Below are 21,960 nucleotides of genomic sequence, written 5' to 3'. Positions count from 1 at the left end.
AGTCCCCGGTGCTTTGTTACAGCAGCCCAGGCTGAGACACCTGCTCCCGGCAGGCAGGGGCGGCACCGCAGTCACGGATTCAGTGCAGCCCAGTCACCCCACCAGGAGGAGGGCACATGCGCAGGGCACAAGGCACTAAGAAGGACCCAGAGAGCCCCGGGGACACACTGCAATGCAACCCACAGCCAGATACAGATACCCAGGAAGGGGCCTGGGCCAGGAGAAGAGTACACTGCTGGTCCCCGGGTCTGCAGTTGGCCACCGAAGCTCAGGGGAGCAAAACTCAACCAAACACTCTTCTGTGTCCTGGAGTTCAGAAGGAGCACTCGGTGGGTCCTCTGGAGCCACATTATATCTCTAGAAATGGGCTTTCTATGAAGTTTAGAATCTGAGAAATGAACTGACAAGGCCTTTCCTGTTTTAGGAGACATCAGTGATCACACAAAAGATCATCTTGCTTCCCCCTTGCCTGGACATATACATGACTACAGACCCAACAGCTAGATAAAAAGGATCACAAGAAACTGTTTTGGGAGCAATGACTTTAAGAATGGTTTCCAAAGAGAATTTTTATTTATTTTTACTTGTTTGATTACTTCTTCCACTCCTGTCCATTTTGATTCATTTAAATAATTAGACTAATTTACATAATTAAATTAAATCTGCTATAAATCCAGCAGCCCCCTGGCCTGGCCCATCCTCCTCCTCTCTCCCTGCAGGGAGCTGACACTCCCAGCGGTAAGGACTTAGAGTGTACTTTTTAAATGGCTGATTTCCTGCTTTTGCAGGCCTTGGTTGCGTCCTCTCAGCTTTCTTGCCTTTTAAGGGATGAAATGTTTACCACTTGCATTGTCCCTGACAACAAATACTTCCTGGTCCTTTAGCTCCTTAAATAAAGCAACCTTGCCTGCCTGTTTATCTGCTGAAATACTCTGGAATCAAGAAATATCATGAGCTGTTTCTGCAATAAAACTGTGTGCCAGCAGTCGTGTAGGCCGGCAATCGTCAAACCTTGGCCCAAATAAAATGTCCACAAAAGCAACCCTCTCAGGGTCAAGACCCCTTCATCTGACCCCAACTACTAGTGAAAGAAGAAGGAGAAGATGAGCTTGCAAAGGAATCATATTCCTGGAAGGTTCTTCCTGATTGCCTCTAAGGGAACTGTATGGACTTTTTGGTTTTTCAAAAAAGCTTTCAAAATAGCTCCATTTTTTCATAGAATGTGCAACGTTTGCTGCCTTACAGTGAACACCTGGGCTCTGGTGAGTGATCACAGTTTTCTTCTGGGGTTCTTCACATAGGACTGGCTTCTGAAACTGTTCTAGGTCATGCCTCTTTGAGCTTCTGATCCTCTGCCACCGCCTTCATCTCCCATCACCTCTGCAAATCCCTCTGCCCTCCCTACGCAGGCAGAAGGAGAAGGGCATGGAATTCTTCTATAAGCACCTGGCCCCTTCCACACTCTAGCGACTCCATCACCCAGCCGTCCAGGAGCTGAGCCAAGCAGATGCGTGAGGGGACCCCTCCCTGCTGCAGAGCCATCTCCCGCAGCTGGGCTGAAAAGTCCACTGTCCAGGGCCACTTGACCCGCCGCCCCTCTGGTGTCACAGCTATCCGGAAGTCTCACGGTGAACACAGACTCTAAAGGCTCTGCGAGGCAAGCTTCCTCCAAAACGTATGCTGGCTCACGGCTCAGAGGCCCCCGCGGATTTCAAGAGAGCAAGCGCAGGAGCATTTGTTCTTCCACAGTGCTCACTCTAAAACCTGGTGCTTTCTTCCTCCCATGTGCAGCTCCCCAGCCGAACACGTGCAGGACAGAATATTTAACATGCATAGCTCGGGGAAAGCTGTCTGGTTTTCAGACAGCCCCTTTGATTTACAACCCTGTGGTTAAAGCAGTGCAGGATTTTGGAGAAAGACCAATTCCATTTGCTTACAAGTCTGATCCTGAGGCGCTGGCGTTTCTAACGACCCTGGCAATCATTTGCTTTTAATAACCATTTGATTCCATCACTGAAAGAATGAACCTAGCTGCCACCCCTCCGACTGCCCGGTTCTGAGGAATCTAGGCAGAGGGTAAGGGCTGCCCTGATGCTAAACTCGATTCAGGCAAAAGATCTTTCGGGGTTATTTTAAGCTGTCTTGATTTTTTTTTTAATGAAGAGTAGCCAGTTCCATCCTGAAAGAACCCTCCCAGCACACCTGAAGCTCTTCAAACATAATTTATTTGCCAAAGGACTGTGAACCTCACAGCAAAGCTGCATAAAGCTTAAAAAAACAAGTTGACTTAAAGTTTCTATTTTTATACGGTGTCCTGTTTCTAGAGGGGCTGAGACTCGTGGTTTCAAACTCAATTTACCATTTAGACTAATTTTCGGCCAGGTCTCTATGGACCAGCAATTAGGGAAGGCGAAGAGTTCAAAGCGGGAGGCTCCGGCCTCTCCCAGGCAGCCTGTGCGGTCTTTGGAGACGCTCTCCCAGCCCTTCTCCCTGTCCCGGGCGGGCGGCCACAGCCAGCTCAGACAACCTGCTCCTGCAGGGCCCTCGTGGGCACACAGCAACTGGGCTCTGCAGTGCCCAGCATCTGGAAAGACACCAACGGCCAAGTGCATTTATTCTGTCTCTTAGCTGTCCTGGGGAAGGAGCTAAAAACTTCCTGAAGACTCCACTGCGCACCGCAGGCCAAGAGGTACAAGGTGAGGGACAACAGAGAAGAATGGGCCCTTTCAGCTCCCAGAGCCACGTGGCCTTCTACTGACCCCCCAGCCATCCCGCCGGGCAGCGGGGCGGGCTCTGGAAGCCTGGGTCCTCCTCTCAGCGGGGCCGCCACCTCCATCTGTGGCCACAGCATCCCTCTGAGCCTCAGAGTCCTAGCTGGTTTTTTGTTTTTTAAATTAAATTTTGTGTGGTGATTGTGTTTAGGTAATGTAAGATCACAGCACAAAATGCAAGAGGGACAAAAACTGAAAAGTCCATACAGTTCCCTCAGAGGCAATCAGGAAGAACCTTCCAGAAATATGATTCCTTTGCAAGCTCATCTTCCCCTTCTTCTTTCACTAATAGTTTTATATAAGCAGCATCATATTATTCATACTATTCTGTACCTTCCTTTTCCTTTTCCCCCCACTTAACAGTATGTCCTGGATAATATCCAAGGTCCTAAGGTTCTTTCCATCCTCAGCAGTTCTGGAATCAGGGAATCAGGTCTAGACTTTGAAGAATCTACTTCTTAAAAATATGGGTAAATGTTCCCACAACTGTCTTAGTAGAGGAGGGAGGAGAAAATGGGGGGAAATGTTTTACAGTAGGCGCCATCAAACACCGATATCCCCTGGTCAACCACCATTCTCATTCCTCTACTCTGCTAGCCATCGGCCCAGAAGGGTGACTTATTCCAGGTTGCAGGAGACAGGAGCTTCGGAGAGGGCCCCTTTCCAGATGCCAGACAGCATTCTGCACATTAACCCTATCAATTCTTACATTTGTACCATTTTATAGAAAAAAATAAAATGAAGGCTCCAATAGGTCAGATAACTACCAATGCCACATGGCCGATGACAGCAAAAGAATCGGATTCCAGGATTGGCTACCATTTCCAAAGCCCATATTCTTGCCAATTTATCCAGAAAATGTTAAAAAAAAATCTCAAAAGGTAAGCTTACAACTGCCATCCTTAATTCCCATGCCAGTATTTAATATAACTTTCAGTTTCAAGACATTTTCCCTCCAGGAGCCACAGGAAGGCTCTGTTTGGACAGAGGGACACTAACCAGAATGCAAAGTCCCTCCTCCTGGACTAGAGGGCGAGAGAGAGAGAATCACCGAGAGAGCCGTGGGAATGCCACTTTGACCTGTCAGAATGCCACAGGAAACTGAGAGGAGAGAGACAGAGGTAAGAAAAGGAAGGTGGTGATGGCGAATCCCTTTCCCCCCAGTACTAAAAAGAGCTTAAGAGATCAAAGAGCCCACGCAAGTGCGTGAGGGTGCGGAAATGGAACCAGAACCCGGGTGAGCGCCAAGGACCAGCCCAAGGTCAGGTATGGAGCCCACAGCCGGCCCTGCCTCTGCCCTGGCACGTTCCCTGGCCACACCTGCCCCTCGCTCAGCGCTGACTCCCCTCTCCCGCTTTTGGGGTTTCGCTGCTCATTTGTGTCTCTGTTAGTGTCTCTGCTGGGGGGTGAGCAGGGGACGAGAAAGGTGTTGCTATTTAGCAGATCTTCACAAGAGCTCGGGTGGGACACTCTTGACTAAGGTGGTCTCTGGATTATCTCTGGCCTGATTTATTCATGACATCTGCACATGTCTCTCATCACTGAGATCGTCTGAAAGTCGGGTAGACCATACTCAGAAAAAGCAAAATGTAGGGGTGAAAATCCCCTTTCCCTGCTCAAACCAGAGATTCCAAAGACTCGCTATGTAGCTCCGGTGCTCAGCGCTGCCTCTGGATAACGTGACCAACTGGAAAGGTCCCAAAGCGCCAGTGGAAGCACAGGTTTCCTACCCATTCTCCCAAGAGAGCCACTGACACCTGGCCCAGGGTCACCCTGGGGAGCAGATTCTCCTCCGGATGCCTTTGCTGGAGACTCAACATGCTAAAGGGGCAGAGCTGTGGGCCCTTTCCCTGTTGCCTGTTCTAGGAGAGCCTCTTGGACCCCAACAGCTGCCACAGTGGAGTGGCGTTAGGGGCTGCCCCTCCCTCCCTGCCCTGACTCACCTTGATCTCTTCAGTGTGTCTGAAACTCAAAAGGCAGGACAAAATGAGCCCGGCTCCCACTCTGTGTTGGAACAAAGCCCAGTAGCATCCCAGTCCCCACAAGGAGACGCCTGTGCAGCCTCAGGGCAGGGAGAGTGGGTCTGAGGGCACAGGGCCTCGGGGCTTCACGTCCACACGGCACCGTCTGTGAGTTGGCCGGACTGCGCTCAGAGACCGCTCACCTGACCAGGCGCGGCCAGGGGAGGCAGCCCCGCCCAGCGGGCTTCCGCAGCGGGTATCTCATAATCATAGCAAGGGCTACTGTCATTACGAGCTCACAACGGCATGGACAGAAAAAGGTAACGGTGAGCAGCCTCTGGCATAGGAAGTGCCCTGCTATATCTCCACCAGTCACGAGTAACGTCAGAGGGAAAAAACGAAGAATCCACCAAACAAAAGTCAGGCGGGCTCTGCAGTCAGAGCCTCTGTGCTGGAGAACGTTCCCCAAAGCCGGTCAGGACAGCAGGGGACCCTCCAGAGAGCGCTGCCCAGCCACCCGCAGCACACGGGGCACCCTGCTCGGACTGACCAGGAGCCCCCCACCCCCCGCCCCCGCAGCGACTTCACAGGCTCTGCGGTGGGGACGACAGAGTTACAGGCGGACATACATTCTGAGCTTGTGGGAAGGAAATGCCTTGTGAATTCCAAATACAATTACTGGAATATCATTCAAGAACCACGTTGCAAGGTTTAATTGTTTCCTGCCTCCTCAGTCCCCCGTCACAGTGACTTTACATTTCTCGCAGTAAAATGGAAAGAGTGTGGGTCTGGAGGAAGAGTCTGGGCTCACGGCGGCACGGGAACTCTCTGCCATCTCCCCTGGACCGCCGCCTCCGCCCCCATGGCGCCGGGAAGACTGAGGGCGGTGGCCCAGGTGACAGCTCTGTGGAGTCTAGCCCTGCGCCAATCCCACTGTCCCTCGCCCTCTCTGTCCCGCCTGCGGTCCCTGTAGTCGTTCCTTATCTTTCCCGAGTGTGGCTGTAGAATCTCCACATATCCTTCGTGCTTTCCCCTTGGAATCCCAGGGGCGTTCCTAGGATGTGAGAGCCGGGAGCAGCCTTAGGCGTAGGAGAACCGGGGCCACATCCCAAGGCGGGTTGGTGGCCGACCCAGGTCTCCTGTGGCTAGTGCCCCCAACCAGCCTTCCACAGCTCCTCCACTCACAGCAGCCCCCTCGGCCTGCCCCTGTGAGACACGGAATTCTCCCTTTCCCAGGTTCCCCCCGCCCCATGACACCCATTTTACTTGAGAGGGGAAGGCAGGGTCTGAAGGCAGTGGCGGAAACCGGTACCTTGGCATTCTGCAGCGGGGGCTGGTAACTGGACGGCCGGTAGAACATCCTCTGGGTGGCGTCGGTGTGAATGTCGCCGAGGAAGAGCTCCTCGACAAGGTGGTCCAGGTTGTGGTGCAGGTACTGCTTCTCCACCCGGATGAGCTGGAGCTCGTGCATGGCGAAGCTCACGGCCTTGGTGCACTCGCAGCCGTTCTCCTCCCGCCACAGGTCGTAGGCCACGTCCTGCACCCAGGGGCCGCCGGCGTCGAGGAAGCCCGGGCAGGTGCGGTTCACCAGCTGGCCGAGCTTCTCGGCCACCGCCTCCGTGTGGCAGATAACCTGGACGTTGTGCAGCTGGTAGTCGGCTTCGGTGCCCCCTCGGATGATCCAGGAGGCCTGGCGGAGGCGGATCTTGCCGCGGATGATGAGCGTGTAGGTGGGGTTCGTGCACCGGTTGCTGCCATAATAAAACTGGTAGGCCTTGAAGGTGTTATTGTGGTAGAATCTGTAAGACCTTGTGATGAACTCTGGGCCTGACCTTACTTCGCAGCTGAAGCAGAAAAGGGGAAGGAAAGACCTTTTTAAGCCGAAGACACGAGGAAGAGATTTATTATAGTGTTAAGAAATTATAGAAATAATAACTGACTATGGGCCAGACACTGTTGTAGGTCCGTATAGATACCAATCCACTGAATCCTCACAACAACTTGGGAGTGAGGTGGTATGATCACCCACACTTTACAGATGGGGAAACAGAGGCACAAGGTTGAGGAACATGTCCAAGGTCACATAACCTGCAAGTATCAGAGCCAGACCATGAATCCAGGTCGTCCAGCTCGGCTGACGAGCTCCTGCTCACTCTACTCTGGGAAGTCTCCACTCCTTTGATGAACAGGCCAGGAGAGCAGACACCTGCTGTCCTCACCTCCACCTGTGGGCCTAGCATACACAGAAATTTCTTTCTTTCTGGATAGGGAAGAGGAGCGTAGTGCTGGCCTATAAAAGAAGTTCTCTTATGCTAATTCAAAAATAGCTCACTTCCTGAACACTTTTATGGGCCTTGTCTAGAGCAAGCAGGTGCAGAATGTATGTCATCCTGAAATGGAATCCAGTCACCTAGTGGCACATGGAAACTTGCCCTCTTATCCATTCAAAATTAATTTTCCCTCTGGCAGAAAAATAAAGGGGTAATTACGTGAAAGCAAAGCTAACCCAATAGCAGAAATAAGGGTTTCTTTTGTTTGTGCTGGTTGACAGTGTAGCTTTAGATCAATGCTAGATGCCTAAGCCAGAAGCACTTAGACTGGATCTCCAGAGCACGACGGGAGTGGGTTTTACCTCAGGGGTGTTCTCACACCACTCCAATGTCGACTCCTACGGAACCAGCAGAGTCCGTACAGGGGAAGGGAGAAGGAGTTCTTCAAGCATTGTTCAAAGAATCTGTCCATGAACTTTTGTTAGATCCTAGTCTCAGTTACATCATGACTTTCAGCTCATCAATTTTGCTCTTCTAACTCTGCTCACGTCTACAGCTTTAACATCGATTCTGGTTTGAGCTGACTTTGTGTTACCAAATCAAGCAGCAAGGCTAAAATTCCAAACACAATAGGGTCCCAAAATTGCTAACATTTTAATTTTTTAGTCAAGAGCCTGGTGAAAGACATATACTACTTAGAAGCGGTACCTGTTGCTATGTAAAGTTTGACAACTGATGTCAAATATTAATAACATCCTATGGACATAAAGCACTCAGCAGTCCTTAGAGCATCTGTAATCCGAGAAAAAGGAGAGAAAACACCCCAGATTTCTCCCCGAAAGCAAGAGAAGTTTAGCATAAGCAGTGATTCATGTCAGCTGAGGTTTAGAAAAGAAGATCCCATATTTTTAATTTTTTATCTAAATATCAACAACCTGATTCTTCTGCCTCTCACGTACAATGGATCTCAGGTCTGGCCACTTCTCAATCACCCCTGCACCCCTCCTCCCTAATCCTCTCCAGCCAGAACAGTTGCAACGGTCTTTTAAGTGGTTATCCCCAAATCACTTTTTCTCCCACCATTTGCCACGGAGCAGCCAGAGTGCCCTTTTGTAAAGTTGGACCATGTCTTAAGCATGGCCCCTGCTGAAGACCCTTCCATGACTTCCCAGTCGTCTTGGGTTAGAAGGAGACCTAGTCTGCAAAGAGCACCTCGGCTCCTCTGGCGGTTCTCCCTGCTTTACCGCACCCCGGCCACAGGGCTCTCCAACACCCATCCTCCAATCTAGCCAGCCTCTGCCGGTTCTGCCAGATATAAAGCTCTTCCTGCAGCCTTTGCACAGACAATGATGTCTCAGCTCAAGGGTCCCCTTCTTTAGTAGACTCTCTGGACCCCACCCTGATCCTAAAATAGGGTCCCCTGGCATTCTCCTTTAGCATCTGTTGCCCACTACCCCTCTTCACAGCACTATGTGTGTTTACTTGTAAAATCCCTGAAGCTAAGGACCACATCTGTTTTGTCCACTGCTATATATATATATATATACACACACACACATATGCAAAATCTAGACTAGTGCTTGGCACACAGTAGGCATTCAGTAAATATTTGTTGAATAAAACGTAAATAATTTTACAGAACATAATGTTAAGATTGTTTATACAAATTATTTATCATATGGTTATTTTGAGAGACCTCATTCTCATTTTTTAGAAAAAAAAATTCTGGTTTTTCATTACACTACAAAATTTCTTTTTTCTCTTCTCCATATTCATTTGATCCCTCCCCACGGTACCTGGAGGCTGCTATCCATATCCCAGGAATAGTGCACAGGGAGGAGTGATCAGATCCCAGAGTTAGTCTTGTTAATTCTCAACAATTTAATGGGTAGGAAAAAAAAAAAAAAATCACAGATCTGCCTCTAGGCTATTTTTAAAAGCTCTAATGGAAGATAAGCCAGAGCTAAAACTGGGATAAATCTCAGCTTCACAGCATGGAAAAGAATCCAAGAACTACGCCCTGGCTAGTAGAGGTAGCTTTTAACTTACTTAGAACCCTGGAGCCATATATTAAATTACCAGAATATGGCTAGAATATTTAGCCCATAAGAAGCTTGCAAGTCATGTTTCAGCATTGGTGAAACGCAGACTCTTAATTTCACTTGCTAATGGTTTCTTTTTATACGCAAGTGGTCCCAAAGAGTTCAGTAAACAAGGATCTATTCACTCACACTGTGTGGTTAACAGAGGTACAATATAATCTCTGCCTTAGCATAAGATTTCTACAGTACTTAGCTCTGTTTCTTAACCAACCATAATTTCAAAGAGTGGTTTGGTTCTTAGTTAGAATTTAGACAACACCTAAATCACTGTAGATTATACAAAGTCTCTATGCATCTGGAACCCATAAGAAGGGTCTTCCATGGAAGTGTGCTCTCTGGTCCCTCCCAGACCCCCCTCCCCTCGCTGCTCTTACCCCGTGGAGACCCAGTGGCCCTCGATCGTAGGCGGCATCTGCACAGTGATCCGTGCGCCATTGTGGAGATGTTTCAGCATGTGATGGCACTGTGACTCCTTGAAAGCCCTCCAGGCACTTTTCTCAAAGGACCTAGGATGGGATCTGCTGTCCGGATGAAGGAGGGCAGAACCCTCTCCCAGCCCTAAAAAAAAAAAAAAAGCAGAAAGTTAGCCAAGAAAGAGAAGAACCAGCAGCAGATGTGAATCAGGCCAAACAACTGCCTCTGCAGCAGGCAGTGGCTGCAGGTGGGAGATGGTCACTTACTCTCCCAGGTTTTATCACTGTGCACACTTTCAAAGGGTACACATTTCAAAGTAGGAAGTGTTTTTGGACATCATTTCCCTGGTGAGAAAACTGAGGTCCTTGGAAATAATGCACATAGTTTGCTTGAGGTCACTTAGTTAGTTCCTGGCAAAGCCAGAGCTCTAAGCCATGCATCTGTGGAACAGCAAAGAAGGTCATGCATCTAAATCAGTACTTGCGTGGTGTGGGCAGGTGAATGGAACAGGCGTTGTAGGAGAGAGAAATGGACATAGACATGTTCTGGAGTCACCAAAGAGGAGGAGGTGGGGTTGAAGGGAGGGTTGAGAAAGGGGACATCATGAGGGTGGATAGGGGACATCATGAGGGTGGATGTGCAAAATGACACATTTAGGTGAGGAAAGGAAAGAGCAAGGAGATCAGCCTTGGTAAAAATGCAGCCCAGGCAGAACGGAAGGAAAAAGGCCAAGGGAATAGCTCAGAGGGCTCCCAGCTGGGACCTGCTCCCTGGATTGGCTCCCATCGGCCCACACCAAGTCATGCACGCTCTGGTTCTTAGCCTCCAAAGGGATGCCCTCTATGGGGCTGCTCGCCAGGGGTGTGAGCCATATACCTTCCTGCAGTGGGGGAGCATGTGACCTTCCCTCCCATTATCTTCCAAGCCCGGCCCTTCACCCCCACAAAGCCAGAAACTGCTAAACATACAATATAAAGTTTTAAATTAAGAATAAGTGTAAGATGATTGCATATTTTTATTTTCCAGGGGTAAAGGAACACTAGCACTGAGTTTATCTTCAGTATAATTAGTTTAGGTTGGCCAAAACCTATCAGCCTAATGTTCAGAATAAAGTGATAAAAACGAATGGTGTTATAATATGAAAGCCCACTGTCTCCTTTGAGATTCACTCCTGAAAGGATTAACAAATTATAGGTTTTTATGGTGGACCTACTACGTATTCAGCACTGTATTAGCAAAAAAGACACTAGCTAGACAAATGTATAAAATTTTTAAAAATACACAAAATAAATAAAATGCACCTGTTAGAGTATTGCTTATAAGAAGGCAATTATATATTTTTTAATGACCACCCAAGTAACTTTACAGAGAAACCATGGTTTATGAGATGATTTGAAAATGAAAAGTTAGATCCAGAATATAGTGACTTGTAGCAACATGATGAAAATCTACCTGGATAAACTCAGGCCTGCAGGTTGGTAACATTCAAATATCTTTAAAATATTCAGATATTTGCCATCATGTGGCCAAAACATCCAGAGGATCAAACTAATTTTCATGAAAGGTCTTGGCATTGAGAAGACAGAAGTTTCCATATCTAAACTCTCAGGTTTTTCTTCTAAGTAAAATGCTGGCTTTGGGATGGAACAACAGGTTCTGGTTGTTCTTGCAGATCTTACATGCAATGAAGGTCAATGAGGCAAAGATACCTATGGGCATTATTCAACCAACTGAAAACTATGGAAAGAGATTTTAGACACAGAGGACTGGGCCATATTCACATTAAATGCAACCTCACCATTTGGCCAAGTCCACTGGTTCTGGCTCAGGCTACAATGAGGGAAACTCTAAAATGAAAAATCTGTCTGTTGGTGTCATTATTCACGGTCACGGTTACTAAGTGAGGGCCCCCTTCCTGAGGCCTCGATTTCCACTGAGGGAAGGCATCTCCTCTAGAGTGGTCCTCCTGGGCAATCCCTCCTCTCCCTCGATCAACCCTCCCCAGGTGAAGCAGTATGAGTTACAGAGAAATGGATATAGACAGAGGCAGAAGCAAGCATGCTTGACTCAGTCATTTTTCTTTCTGTTTCCAAAACCAGCCTATGTACAAAATATTAAATACATGCATTCTGATCAGCTCCCCCCATATAGTGAGGACCTGGCCCCCCAGCAGTTCAGCTGTGGCACTGGGCCACACATTCAGGGTGACCTGTTAGCACTCCTATCATGGACACACATCAACACTGTGTCTTCTGATCGAGATCACTGTTCTAATGTTTTAATCTCCATTTGTGGACACCCGTGTAGATGTCTCAGGTGGTTCTGAACGAGAGGAGGGGAGAGGGGAACTCTTCCTCGCACCTCCGCCAACCCCAACAGTTCAATTGTCTCGATGACTGTAAGCATCTCCTCCATGTCCCTGTTAGGCAATCAAGGAATGGAAACACAGTACAACCCGCTGCTGTCTGATAGGTCAATGGAGTGATTAATTATGGCTAACTTAAAATAGGTTTTAATTAAAGCCACCAGGTACTGGGGGAGATTCTGCTTTAAACATGGCACTAAGCATTCGGTAAACAAGCCATCATCTCACTATCAAGTCAGCTGTGTTCTAAAACTTGATTTGTAAACCCCTTTACACCCTGCTAACGTTTTCCCATAAAGATAATAAAAGCCAGGAGTGTAGTGGATGTGGAAATCCCTAGAGCTAGGCTGTATGGGTTTGAAACTGGATCTGCCACTTGAAGGATTTCATCAAATTCAACATCAATGATTACTCAGATGTACCATGATTTTATCATCAGTGACGAAAACGTGCATTTAAACGATGACACAATGCCGTAACAACAGTCCTGAGATATCCAGGAATTGCTCACATCAGCCTCCGACGGCTCTGACATTTCTTTTATATATTCAAAGAGATCTGGTCATTTTTCTTGCCTTCCATGGCACTGCTTCACGTGGGACAGGTTATCGTTTGCTCTGCACATATTTCAGTAACAAAACGCAAACACTGCCTCCTTTTTTGTGCAGGTATCACCCTTTCCAAGTAATTGATTGGTTCCGTGTGAGAAAATATGGAATTGAGGTTATTCTTCTAGTGACAAATCTTTGCTTCGCTCATGTCAGATGAACGCTCCACTGCTCTGTTACAAGATCTGTCTGATTTTCACAGTGACTTTTCTTTTCAGTGCTGATAGAGTGTAATTTATAAGTAAGTTATGGAGAACAAAGCAAGCATGCTGACTCCAAAGTTTACTCTCTTCATTTTCAAAACCAGACTGTGTGCAACTAAATTCAAGATATGAGTACCAAGGACGCACATAAAGGAAGTGACGTGAGGACAACATGAGCATCTGTGTCCAGGGTCACACAGGCAAAGGCTATGTCCCCCTTTATGACTCCTGCCTGCAGGCCACCAGGGACTGGAACCCCAAGGCACCAAGAAGAGTACACCACTGCAAAGATCTCAGGAAAAAAATGGGTAACTTGCAATCGATGACAGACACTATTAGCACTGTGACCTTGAACAAATTACTTAACCTCTCCAAGCCTCAGGCTCCTCATCTGTAATGGGGGGATAACAGCATCACCCAGCTGGTCTCAAGGTTGGTCTCGGTTTAGCACAGTGCCTTTCATTCCGTGTTAGCTGCTATTATTTGAAGTAATAATAAGGCTCTTAGAGCACTCTCAAAAAGTCCCTTCTAACTAACAGAATAGTTAAAATAATGGCGAAAGTCATCCAGAGTCAGGTCTCACTCTGGGCTCTGAGGAGGACAAAGTGCTCGGAATAGAGACACAGGGGCTCCCAAGCAAAGTTAAACCATGACCCTTGACGAAGACAGTGGGGCCCAAAGCACCAGGCTCTGTGTCTGTCAGTTTAACAGATACCTATTAACTATTACTTTGTATATTTTAGGGGCCAGAAGTATAAAGACAAAGATGTCTTGAGCTTGAGGCTCTCAAGGTCTCATTGGCCTGGATGTCAAAGGACAAGAACAGGATGAGGAAGGAGGGCTCTGGGAAGGAGGCTGGAGAGTCCAAAGGCAGAGGAGAGGGAGTGGTGGTTAGCGACCGTGTGGGTCATTCCTGAGACTAGAGTAACACAGTTTTGCCTTTTAACCAGTGGTGGAAGAAATAAAATCCAAGAACCGCAAATACGCAACTCACTGCAAAGCGGGAATAACGAACATTGAATTGCTTAGGGTTTCCAGAGACAAATTCCCCTTTTGCTACTGGTCTTATTACAACAAGCAAAGCTCAGGAAGCTGGCGAGGCTGTCGGCGCAGCAAGAGCACCCAGGTGGGCAGCCAGAGAACTCCACAGGCGGCACAGTTCACAAGGACATGGTGATTCAGGGCTCACTCTAGAGTGATATTATATTTTTAGGATGGAAAAATGGTGTTGGTATTTATTTTTTTTATCTTTTCCCTGAAAATACCCATCACCTTGATTACTCCTAAAGAGCAAAATTAAATGGGTCAAGTGAAAGGAGTAGCTGTAAAGCAGGAGAAACTGTCTCAGGCCCTCGGTCAACAGTTGTGCGTGGTCTCCAATATCTACTTGGCTCGTCTCAATGTGTCGAATGTGTAGGGCTTTCTTGAGAGCACTAGTTCTGTTCAATGGCTGGGAATTAAAAGGCAATTTGCTGCAGGAGAGGCCAAGCACAAAAGTTATACCTTATACTTCAAGGCTTCCTTCTCGAGGAGCAGCCATGGTGTCCCCTCCAAGGAGACCAGCCTTAGACTTCTGGCCAATCAGAGACCCCCATTTTCACTGCATTGCCTGGAGTACGTCAACCCCAAATCTGAGACTGAAACTAGCACATCATTCCTTCAAACAGTCAGCATGCTCTGAACAGGCAGGCACTGTTCTAGGCACAGAGCACATGATGCCCGTGGGAGTCTCAGTCGGATGAGAAACCAGACGGCCTTATAGAGGGACTCCACACAGAGGGAGAAGGGTCTGAATTCCTCCCAGGGAAGTTCATGAAAAGGCATCCATGCCTTGAAGACTCAACAGAAGTGGTCTAGGCAGAGCACACAGCACATTCAAACGTAAGGAGGAGGGACGGAGAGACTTGTATACGAAGAACTGGAAACGGCTCAGGGTGGAGAGAACACAGGGTGGCCCAGGACGAGGTCAAAGGCAGGTGGGGCCACGACCAAGTGCACCATGCACAGGTGTCACACCGAGTGGGGACTGCACCAGAAAGGTGCAGAGACTCCATGAGAAGATTTTATGCAGTGCAATGGCATGACAAGAATTCTATTTTGCAACGATTGCTTTTCCCTTTTTTGGAGGCATGTGGGAGACAAACTGGAAGCAGGACGATCAATTATGAGGCAACTGCAATGGTTCCGTCATATCATTTTTGATCAAATAAATGAGAAAGATAAGAGAAGGGAACTGCTTTCAGCAGATAGTATAATAGTAAACTTTTTCTGTGGTCTTGAGAGGTATTGAACATCAATTGCACCTTGGGCGGGGGGAAGTACTACCAAGAAGTTATATTTTAAAAAATGAAAGGAAGGGAGGGAGGAGGAAGTGGAGGAGGGAGGGAAGCAAAGAAGCCACACTAATTTAGCACTACATCTGAAAAGGAACTTTTGTAAAATATTATATGTCCTACTTTAAAACATCTTAAATTGCATAAATCAATCATCCTGCAAAATTCAAGGATGGCAGCTAATAATAATTCCTCTGAGCATACATCTATTATTTATAATAATAAATGTGCTTTTCTATGATGATACTGTTTAAACTCATCCACTTCATTGGATTATTTGTGTAACTGGAAGTGTTAGTTAATCACAATATCGGTTGCTGAAACTTCTGCTATTATATATCAAATGCAGTTAACATTATCATCTTTCTTTGATGATTCAGGTTCATAAAGCGGCTCAAGGAAATTATTAGGAACATCAGTTCTTGTAGGATGGTGCTGCGGATAGAGGGGTTCTGGAATGAACAGGTAACAACATTGGGTAGGCCATGAAAGGTTCTTTCCCCTTCCTCTACTTATAAAACAAGAGTGGGAAGGCACATGCTATGTATGTAAGTGCACACACAAATAACATCAACATTTTCATTAATTGAGGATTCCAGATGTTTTCCTTAATTGAAGGGTCTAAGTGATGGGGTTCCCATTTACTAAAATTTTGTTGAAAATGAATCCAGGAAAAACAGTATCTCAAAGGAAAAACCAAATGGTCAGTAAGAAAATGGCTATGAGTTTTTAATCTTCAAGGTGGCTTTGGGTAAGTCATCAACTATGTGCCTTTCTTTTTCCTGTATGAACTAAAAATGATAATAATGATAACTAACGCTGGTATAAGACTTGACAATTCACTTTATGTATATATGACCTCATTTGATCAAATGCTAGCACTATACAGGCAGAGGCACTCTATTGGAAACCTAACAGTCAGTCCATGATCCCAGCTAAACTGGAAGCTCTCCAAGTTCTGTTGCCAGTCCAGAGGAATTCCCAGTAATGAGGTTATCAAAATGACTTCACCATAAGAAAGTTTCACACACCAGGAGTCCTATGGCCTGGACCCAGATAAAATCATTATGGCAAAGGGGATGTCAGAGAAAAAAGCAGACTCTGCAAGGGAATTGTTCACCTGTTAGAAACAAATCAAATTCTACAGGCTTTAGGGTACGATTTTATAGATTACCACTTCCAGAGCACTAAGGGAGATCCTGCAGGTCTGGGGGGCTTATTCACATGTGTGTAGTGTGTGCGCACTAGTGATTTACTCCCAAGGAATAAATTACTCCGCAGCAGCAATCCTAAATGACAGTACAATGATGTTAACTACAATCATAATCCCAACAGTCTACTGTTGAGAGACTGAAAATTCCCAATGATAAAAAAAAAAAAAGAGTCCCTAAATGAAAGGAAGTACAGGGTTGACATTTACACAGAGCTTTATGCCCTAAATAAAAGTCTGTGTGTCCAGGTTAACTGTTCACATCACTTGAATTTACCAGATTCTGTGCACAGAAAGCAGTCCTTGGAGCAGTTTCAAAGGGAACACACGCTGTACATCACAGAGCGTCCCCTTCCTAAACCCACGGGGCTGTGAGCGAGCCTTTGCATAGACACAGGCCTCTGAAGAGATGGGAGAGGGAAGAGGGCAATGCCTACTGGCCTTCTGAAATCCAACCTTCATTCACTCAACAAATGGTTGAGTGCCTACTGTGCGCTCACTTATGTCTTAGGCATGGGCCACTGTTGACACATAAAGCGAAAGTGAAAAAGGACAGCATACTCCATGTCCAAGTCTCTGATTTTTCAATAACATTTTAAAAATCTGAATTATCTCAATAGATATATTCCACAGCTTTTCACCTGCCTATCTAGATTGACTGGGAAATCAAACGTTCCAAAATACACATAATAAAATGTAAAATGCATTGGGAAGGAAACAATAATTTTCAAGAACACTTGGAACTAAACTAATCTTTGATCAACTTAATCTCTATATATGTACTCTAATGCTTAAGAAAAATCCTTAATTTAAAAGAGGCTAAATAACTATAATGTCAAAATATTAGTAATGGTTGGCTCTGGGTAGAGGGTTTTGATTATGTTCTTGTTCATTTTGTATGTTTCTGTATTTTATGTAATGTGCCCTATATACTTTGATAATCAGAGTGAGAAAAGTCTTCTCAAGTTAGAACTGGCTTGATACATAAAATGTGACTCATTAGATTAAATGCATGTAATTACTTAGCCATGAAATTGCCCTGCCCAATTAAATAAGCAATCCTTACTGTAAAGGTGTGCTTTGAAGTGGATACTGGTAGATAAACTCCAACAGAGCTTTCCATTTTTCAGAATAAAGCATGTATGTATCACGGACAGTACTGGATTTTACTACCTGTGCTTACCAAATTCTTGGTTTGATTTCCAATTTTTTTTTTTTGCAGTAAACAAAAGCTAAGAAAACTGCTTTTACCAATCTTTAAACCTTCATATCTAGAAGTATTTTCCCTTTGTGAGAAATATAATCAAGTCAAGATTTTAAATTCCTGGCTCCATTTAACTTTATTTGAAAACAACTTCCTTTTCTATATCATCATCTTAGGCCTTAGACTGGACATTGGGGCTGCACCAGAGGTTGCAAAGTTTGCCTGTTGGGTCTGCAGCTGATTGCTGCCATACCCACCCACTTCAGCACACTTGTGTGTGTGTGTGGGTGTGTGTGGATGGTGTGTGATGTGTGTGTACTCAGGCTGGTGGGATTCCCAGCAGGGAAAATAGTACAATAGCACAATCAACCACACTGTGCCATCCTCCCTTGGCCCCTGTCCCTAGCACTTGGCAATAGTAGGCCTTCATAAATGAACTTATTGAACAAATGGCTAGCTGAATGAATGAAGCTGGAAAATGCTTACAGAACAGAATACTCTTAATAATTTTAGGGTGACATCATATGCTTTCTCTAACCTACATATGTACTTACCTATCACATGACTTTCCAGAAAAATTTTATTCTTAAATTGGAGTGAACTAACCAATGGCCTATGTACACAAAATCAACCCAGTAAGAAATCCTACTTGGAGGATGGCAGCAGATCTTTTTCCCTGATGTTTTCTCTGTGATCACCTCAACTCCAGGTGAAGTCTATGAATGCTGTGTATGCTTTCAGAATACAACCACTAACATATCATTTTCTATTTCTGGTCTGAAATGTTTTATGCTTCACTTTGATTGATTATATCAAGTTGTCATCAGCCTGTCCCTAAACAGTAGTATGTAATTACATAGTCATATCACCCACCTATATTTAGTTCTTTTCTCATTTAGGGGGAAAAAGAATGAACATGGCTATTATAAAATTCCTTAGCCACATGTTTGAGGCAAGTCAATTTATTCAACAAGAGAATATTTAACATCTGTCTAAGTTGAGACCCTTGTCCTGTTGTGTATAGATGAGTCATGTTTCTTTTCAAGATTTCATTTTCTTCCTATGACTAAGAAGGAAAAAAAAAGTGCAGGAAAGACAATGTTTTCTTGGTTACAAAAACTGTCCGGTAAAATGGTATTTCAAAGATTTCTATTTTACTCTATTTAAATGTTTCCTCACATTTTGTCGGTTAAGCTCTCATTTGGTAATCTACACAGTTTTTAAAAGTTTTGACAGAATAAGCTTGCATGAAAGCAAAGAGCTGAAAGAACCTTCACCTCTCAGAAAAGTCAATGAATTCTACAAAAGTAAACTGCATTTGGGAATAGAACCTCTCTCCCAACATCAGCTCCAAAACTTAAAATCAAACGCTTCCCTTAGCAAAGAGAATTAGCACTTTGCTATGCATTAAAGCCCCACTTGTTCTGGATACCTCATGCTAATCTGTGTTTTTGGAGCTGAATGATTTTTAGAATTTGACATCTGAAACTTTTGTGGCTTTTATCTAAGCAAAGAAAACAGTGATAATGGACATCTTCCAGCTGCATACCTCTGTGACATTCAATAGGCTTTATTTGGATTAAGAAATGCAATTGTTTTCAGAATTTGAAGGGGAGGAAAGTAAAACTGACATGTATACTTTCATGCCATCAAATTTTGAACTTGGGTCTCTACATTTACAGTCTTAAAAAATAGCAAAAATAAACAAGAGCCTCGAGTCTTGCCAGAGCCTAATTTACTCACTGATAGGATTTAGGGGTGATTTATAACTTGCAATGAATTGAAATAGAAGTAGCCAAAAAACTGAACAAAGACTGGATGCCAAACATGATGGTATCTACAGCATCCTCACACAGGATGCACTTTTTCATCTTATTAACCTGATTTTTGATATAACAAATAATCTGTGAGTTGTGTCTGAAAAAAATTTATTAAAGTTTATTATAAGAACATTCATAACCCTAGAACATATGCTTTTACCTACTAAGTTGCTACTATAAACAGACAAAAGGTATTACATGGTTAGCAAATAAAATGCCTACTTTGCAGGAAATCATTAATCCATTCTAAGATTTCAGGCAATTTCCTTCAGATTTATAACTTCTATTTAAATATATAATCAAGCTCCATCTGTTACGACAGAATTTTTAAATGCCTGCAAAACCCCTATCTGTCAAGTAGGACCCACTCATCAAACGTTCTCTTAGGTTAGGTTAATGCCCATTTGCTGTTAAAACTACTTCAATCAAGGAAAAGTCATGGGGTCAGGGGAGTATCGGGGGGAGGAAAGACAGAATATCCAGTTCTTTTCTAGTGCTTTACATTATCCTATCGAATTATGACAATGCTTTCTTAAATCTTGAAGATTTATAACTTGAACAACTATTCCCTCTGTTTATTTTCTGCACTAAAGTTTGACACTCCTGCTGCATCTAAGCAGATCTTTGGGCAACTTCAGTTTTAATAATTTTGCCACTGCAGACTCACTTTGAAATTGGATTAACTTTTTATGAGTTTATCCATATCATCCAATTAAACTTTGCAAAACTCTCTTTTCATCTTATATTCCCTTCATATACACACATGTGCACACACATGGTCTGGCTCCACTGTGCTCCCATTTGTACTCAGACTGCCCTTTCTGGTTACTCCTCGGCTCCCTGTCCCCCTTCCAGGACCAGTGGTCTAGGTAAACCTTCCCCCCTACCCCAAGATCCCAGGGAGTTACTTCAGACTCCAGACTCAAATTTGGGAGATTTCTGGCTACACTAGACCCTCAGTGAGGATATACGTGGGCTCTTGTTACCTGCCAGCTATTATTATCCCAGCTTGGACTGGTAGGTAGGAAGTATAATTACAATCCCTGCCTCTCAAGTGAGGGAGAAAATGTTCAGAGTTAGACCAGGTTGCATCTCTGAGGATAGCTTTTGTAGTTTACAAGGCAATGATTTTATGCAAAAAAAATCTTTTTATGCCAAATGTTCAAGTAAGTTTTTATTTTAAAGTCATTTGACAATACTACCTTTTTCTTCGCAGATATTATGATTTTTTTAAAGGGGACAATTTTCCCTGTTTCATCTCTCTCTTCTCTTTTTTCTTGTGTGTGGCAGCTGCTGTTTGATCTGTTCATTGGCTCCGATTTGTTTCATGTTTCTGCCAAAGATTAAAACTGCTCTGTAATTCTAAGCAGATGGGCCTAGGAGTCCAACCCTATAATTATACCTTCTCTCTTTTGCCCTCGAACTGCAAGCCTTCCATCCTGACTTTTAAAGTTATGGGATCGCTGGGGCTCAGAGCACACCTGGGCAATTGGGCAGTTCTGGCCCAGCCAGACAAGTTCACAAGGCCTGTGGAGCTACGAGAGCCACCCATCCCGGGCAGGACTACAAAGAAAACAGCATCACAGCAGCTTGTGCGTTAAAATCTCTTCCCTTTCCTTGCTCCTCTGGGGGGTCCGCAGCCCAATTTTCAGTCATGGCTACAGTGCACTCTGAAGCTGGAACCAGCTGCAGGTTTGGAGTGGCCGTGGTGGGTGTTGAGGAAGGAGAGCCGTGAGGTCACTCTACAGAATGTCAGGTGTCTGGCCATTAGGGACAGGACACCTGAATCAGCACAATGTGCTTTGCCGTGGCCTGTCATGATTAGCAACCACGACCTGCCATAAAACCTGCCTTGCTCACCCTAAGGCAATTCTGTCTTATTTTTCTCAGTGCAATTCCTGGAACCCTTTCAAAGTGCTTAAGTTCTTGAGCTAAAGGTTTACTAGAACTCCTGAGAAAATGTGGCACAGGAAGCACAGGAAATAAGGCGTCAAGTTCTCGTGAACCTTAGGAGAATGGTTTTAATGGTGATATCTTGGCTACTAGGAGTCCCCTGTTTCTTGAAACTGCACCCGGAGAACCCAACAGTCCACTTGGGAGAAAACCCCCCACCACCCTCTCAACAGGGAGCCAGTGTGCACGCAGACAACAAACTCCAGTCCCAGGGAGGCAGACAAACACCCGCGAGATGCGTCTCCCCCTTAAATGAACAGTTTCTCTTTACAGTCTCGTGAAGGCTTGGACCACATCAAGGGCCCCGGCTGCACCCTGACACTGTGGAAGCGGACTCGCGAAGCCTGCGACTCATGACAGGCCACATACGTACGGTGAGAAAATGCAACGCAGTGGGTGAAAGTTCTCCCTCAGACGTGGTGCGATGGATTCTGGAGATAAAAGGTGTGGCGTGGGAGAGCTTCGCACCCTTCCAGAAAGAACAGTCCTGCTGCAAAGCAGCTCTGGGCGCCGCTGGGGGAAGGGGGCCCGAGCCCAGGAAGCCGGGCATAGTCCCCTCTCTCCCCGGGCTGAGCAGGCGGGCGTGGGGCTCTCCTCGCAGCCGCCGAGGGGACGGTGTAGACCGGGCTGCGACCCAACCCGACTTCTCGGGGGCTTCCGCGGCGCGCCTGGGCTCGGGGCTCGCAGCGAGCCGCCCTCGGGAACTCACCGTGAAGCAGGAGGGCCGGGAACAGGTATCTGAGCAG

The 21,960-nt window shown here is 45.7% G+C and overlaps 1 protein-coding gene across 1 annotated transcript in view; it reads right to left on the bottom strand.

The window, feature by feature from the left end:
• Positions 1-21,954, bottom strand: part of APCDD1 (adenomatosis polyposis coli down-regulated 1) — a 32,443-nt gene extending 10,489 nt beyond the window's left edge. The window contains exons 1-3 of the mRNA XM_012648376.1: positions 21,924-21,954; positions 9,479-9,662; positions 6,045-6,576 (exon numbers count right to left, since the gene is read on the bottom strand). Coding sequence (XP_012503830.1) covers positions 6,045-6,576; positions 9,479-9,558 — 612 coding nt within the window. The 5' untranslated portion in view covers positions 9,559-9,662; positions 21,924-21,954. The remainder of the gene's footprint in view (positions 1-6,044; positions 6,577-9,478; positions 9,663-21,923) is intronic.
• Positions 21,955-21,960: the final 6 nt, after the last annotated feature.

This window comes from Propithecus coquereli, unplaced genomic scaffold (genome assembly GCF_000956105.1).
Source record: "Propithecus coquereli isolate 6110/MARCELLA unplaced genomic scaffold, Pcoq_1.0 Scaffold283, whole genome shotgun sequence".
Lineage (NCBI taxonomy): Eukaryota > Metazoa > Chordata > Mammalia > Primates > Indriidae > Propithecus > Propithecus coquereli.
This window is presented reverse-complemented; position numbering and strand designations above follow the sequence as displayed.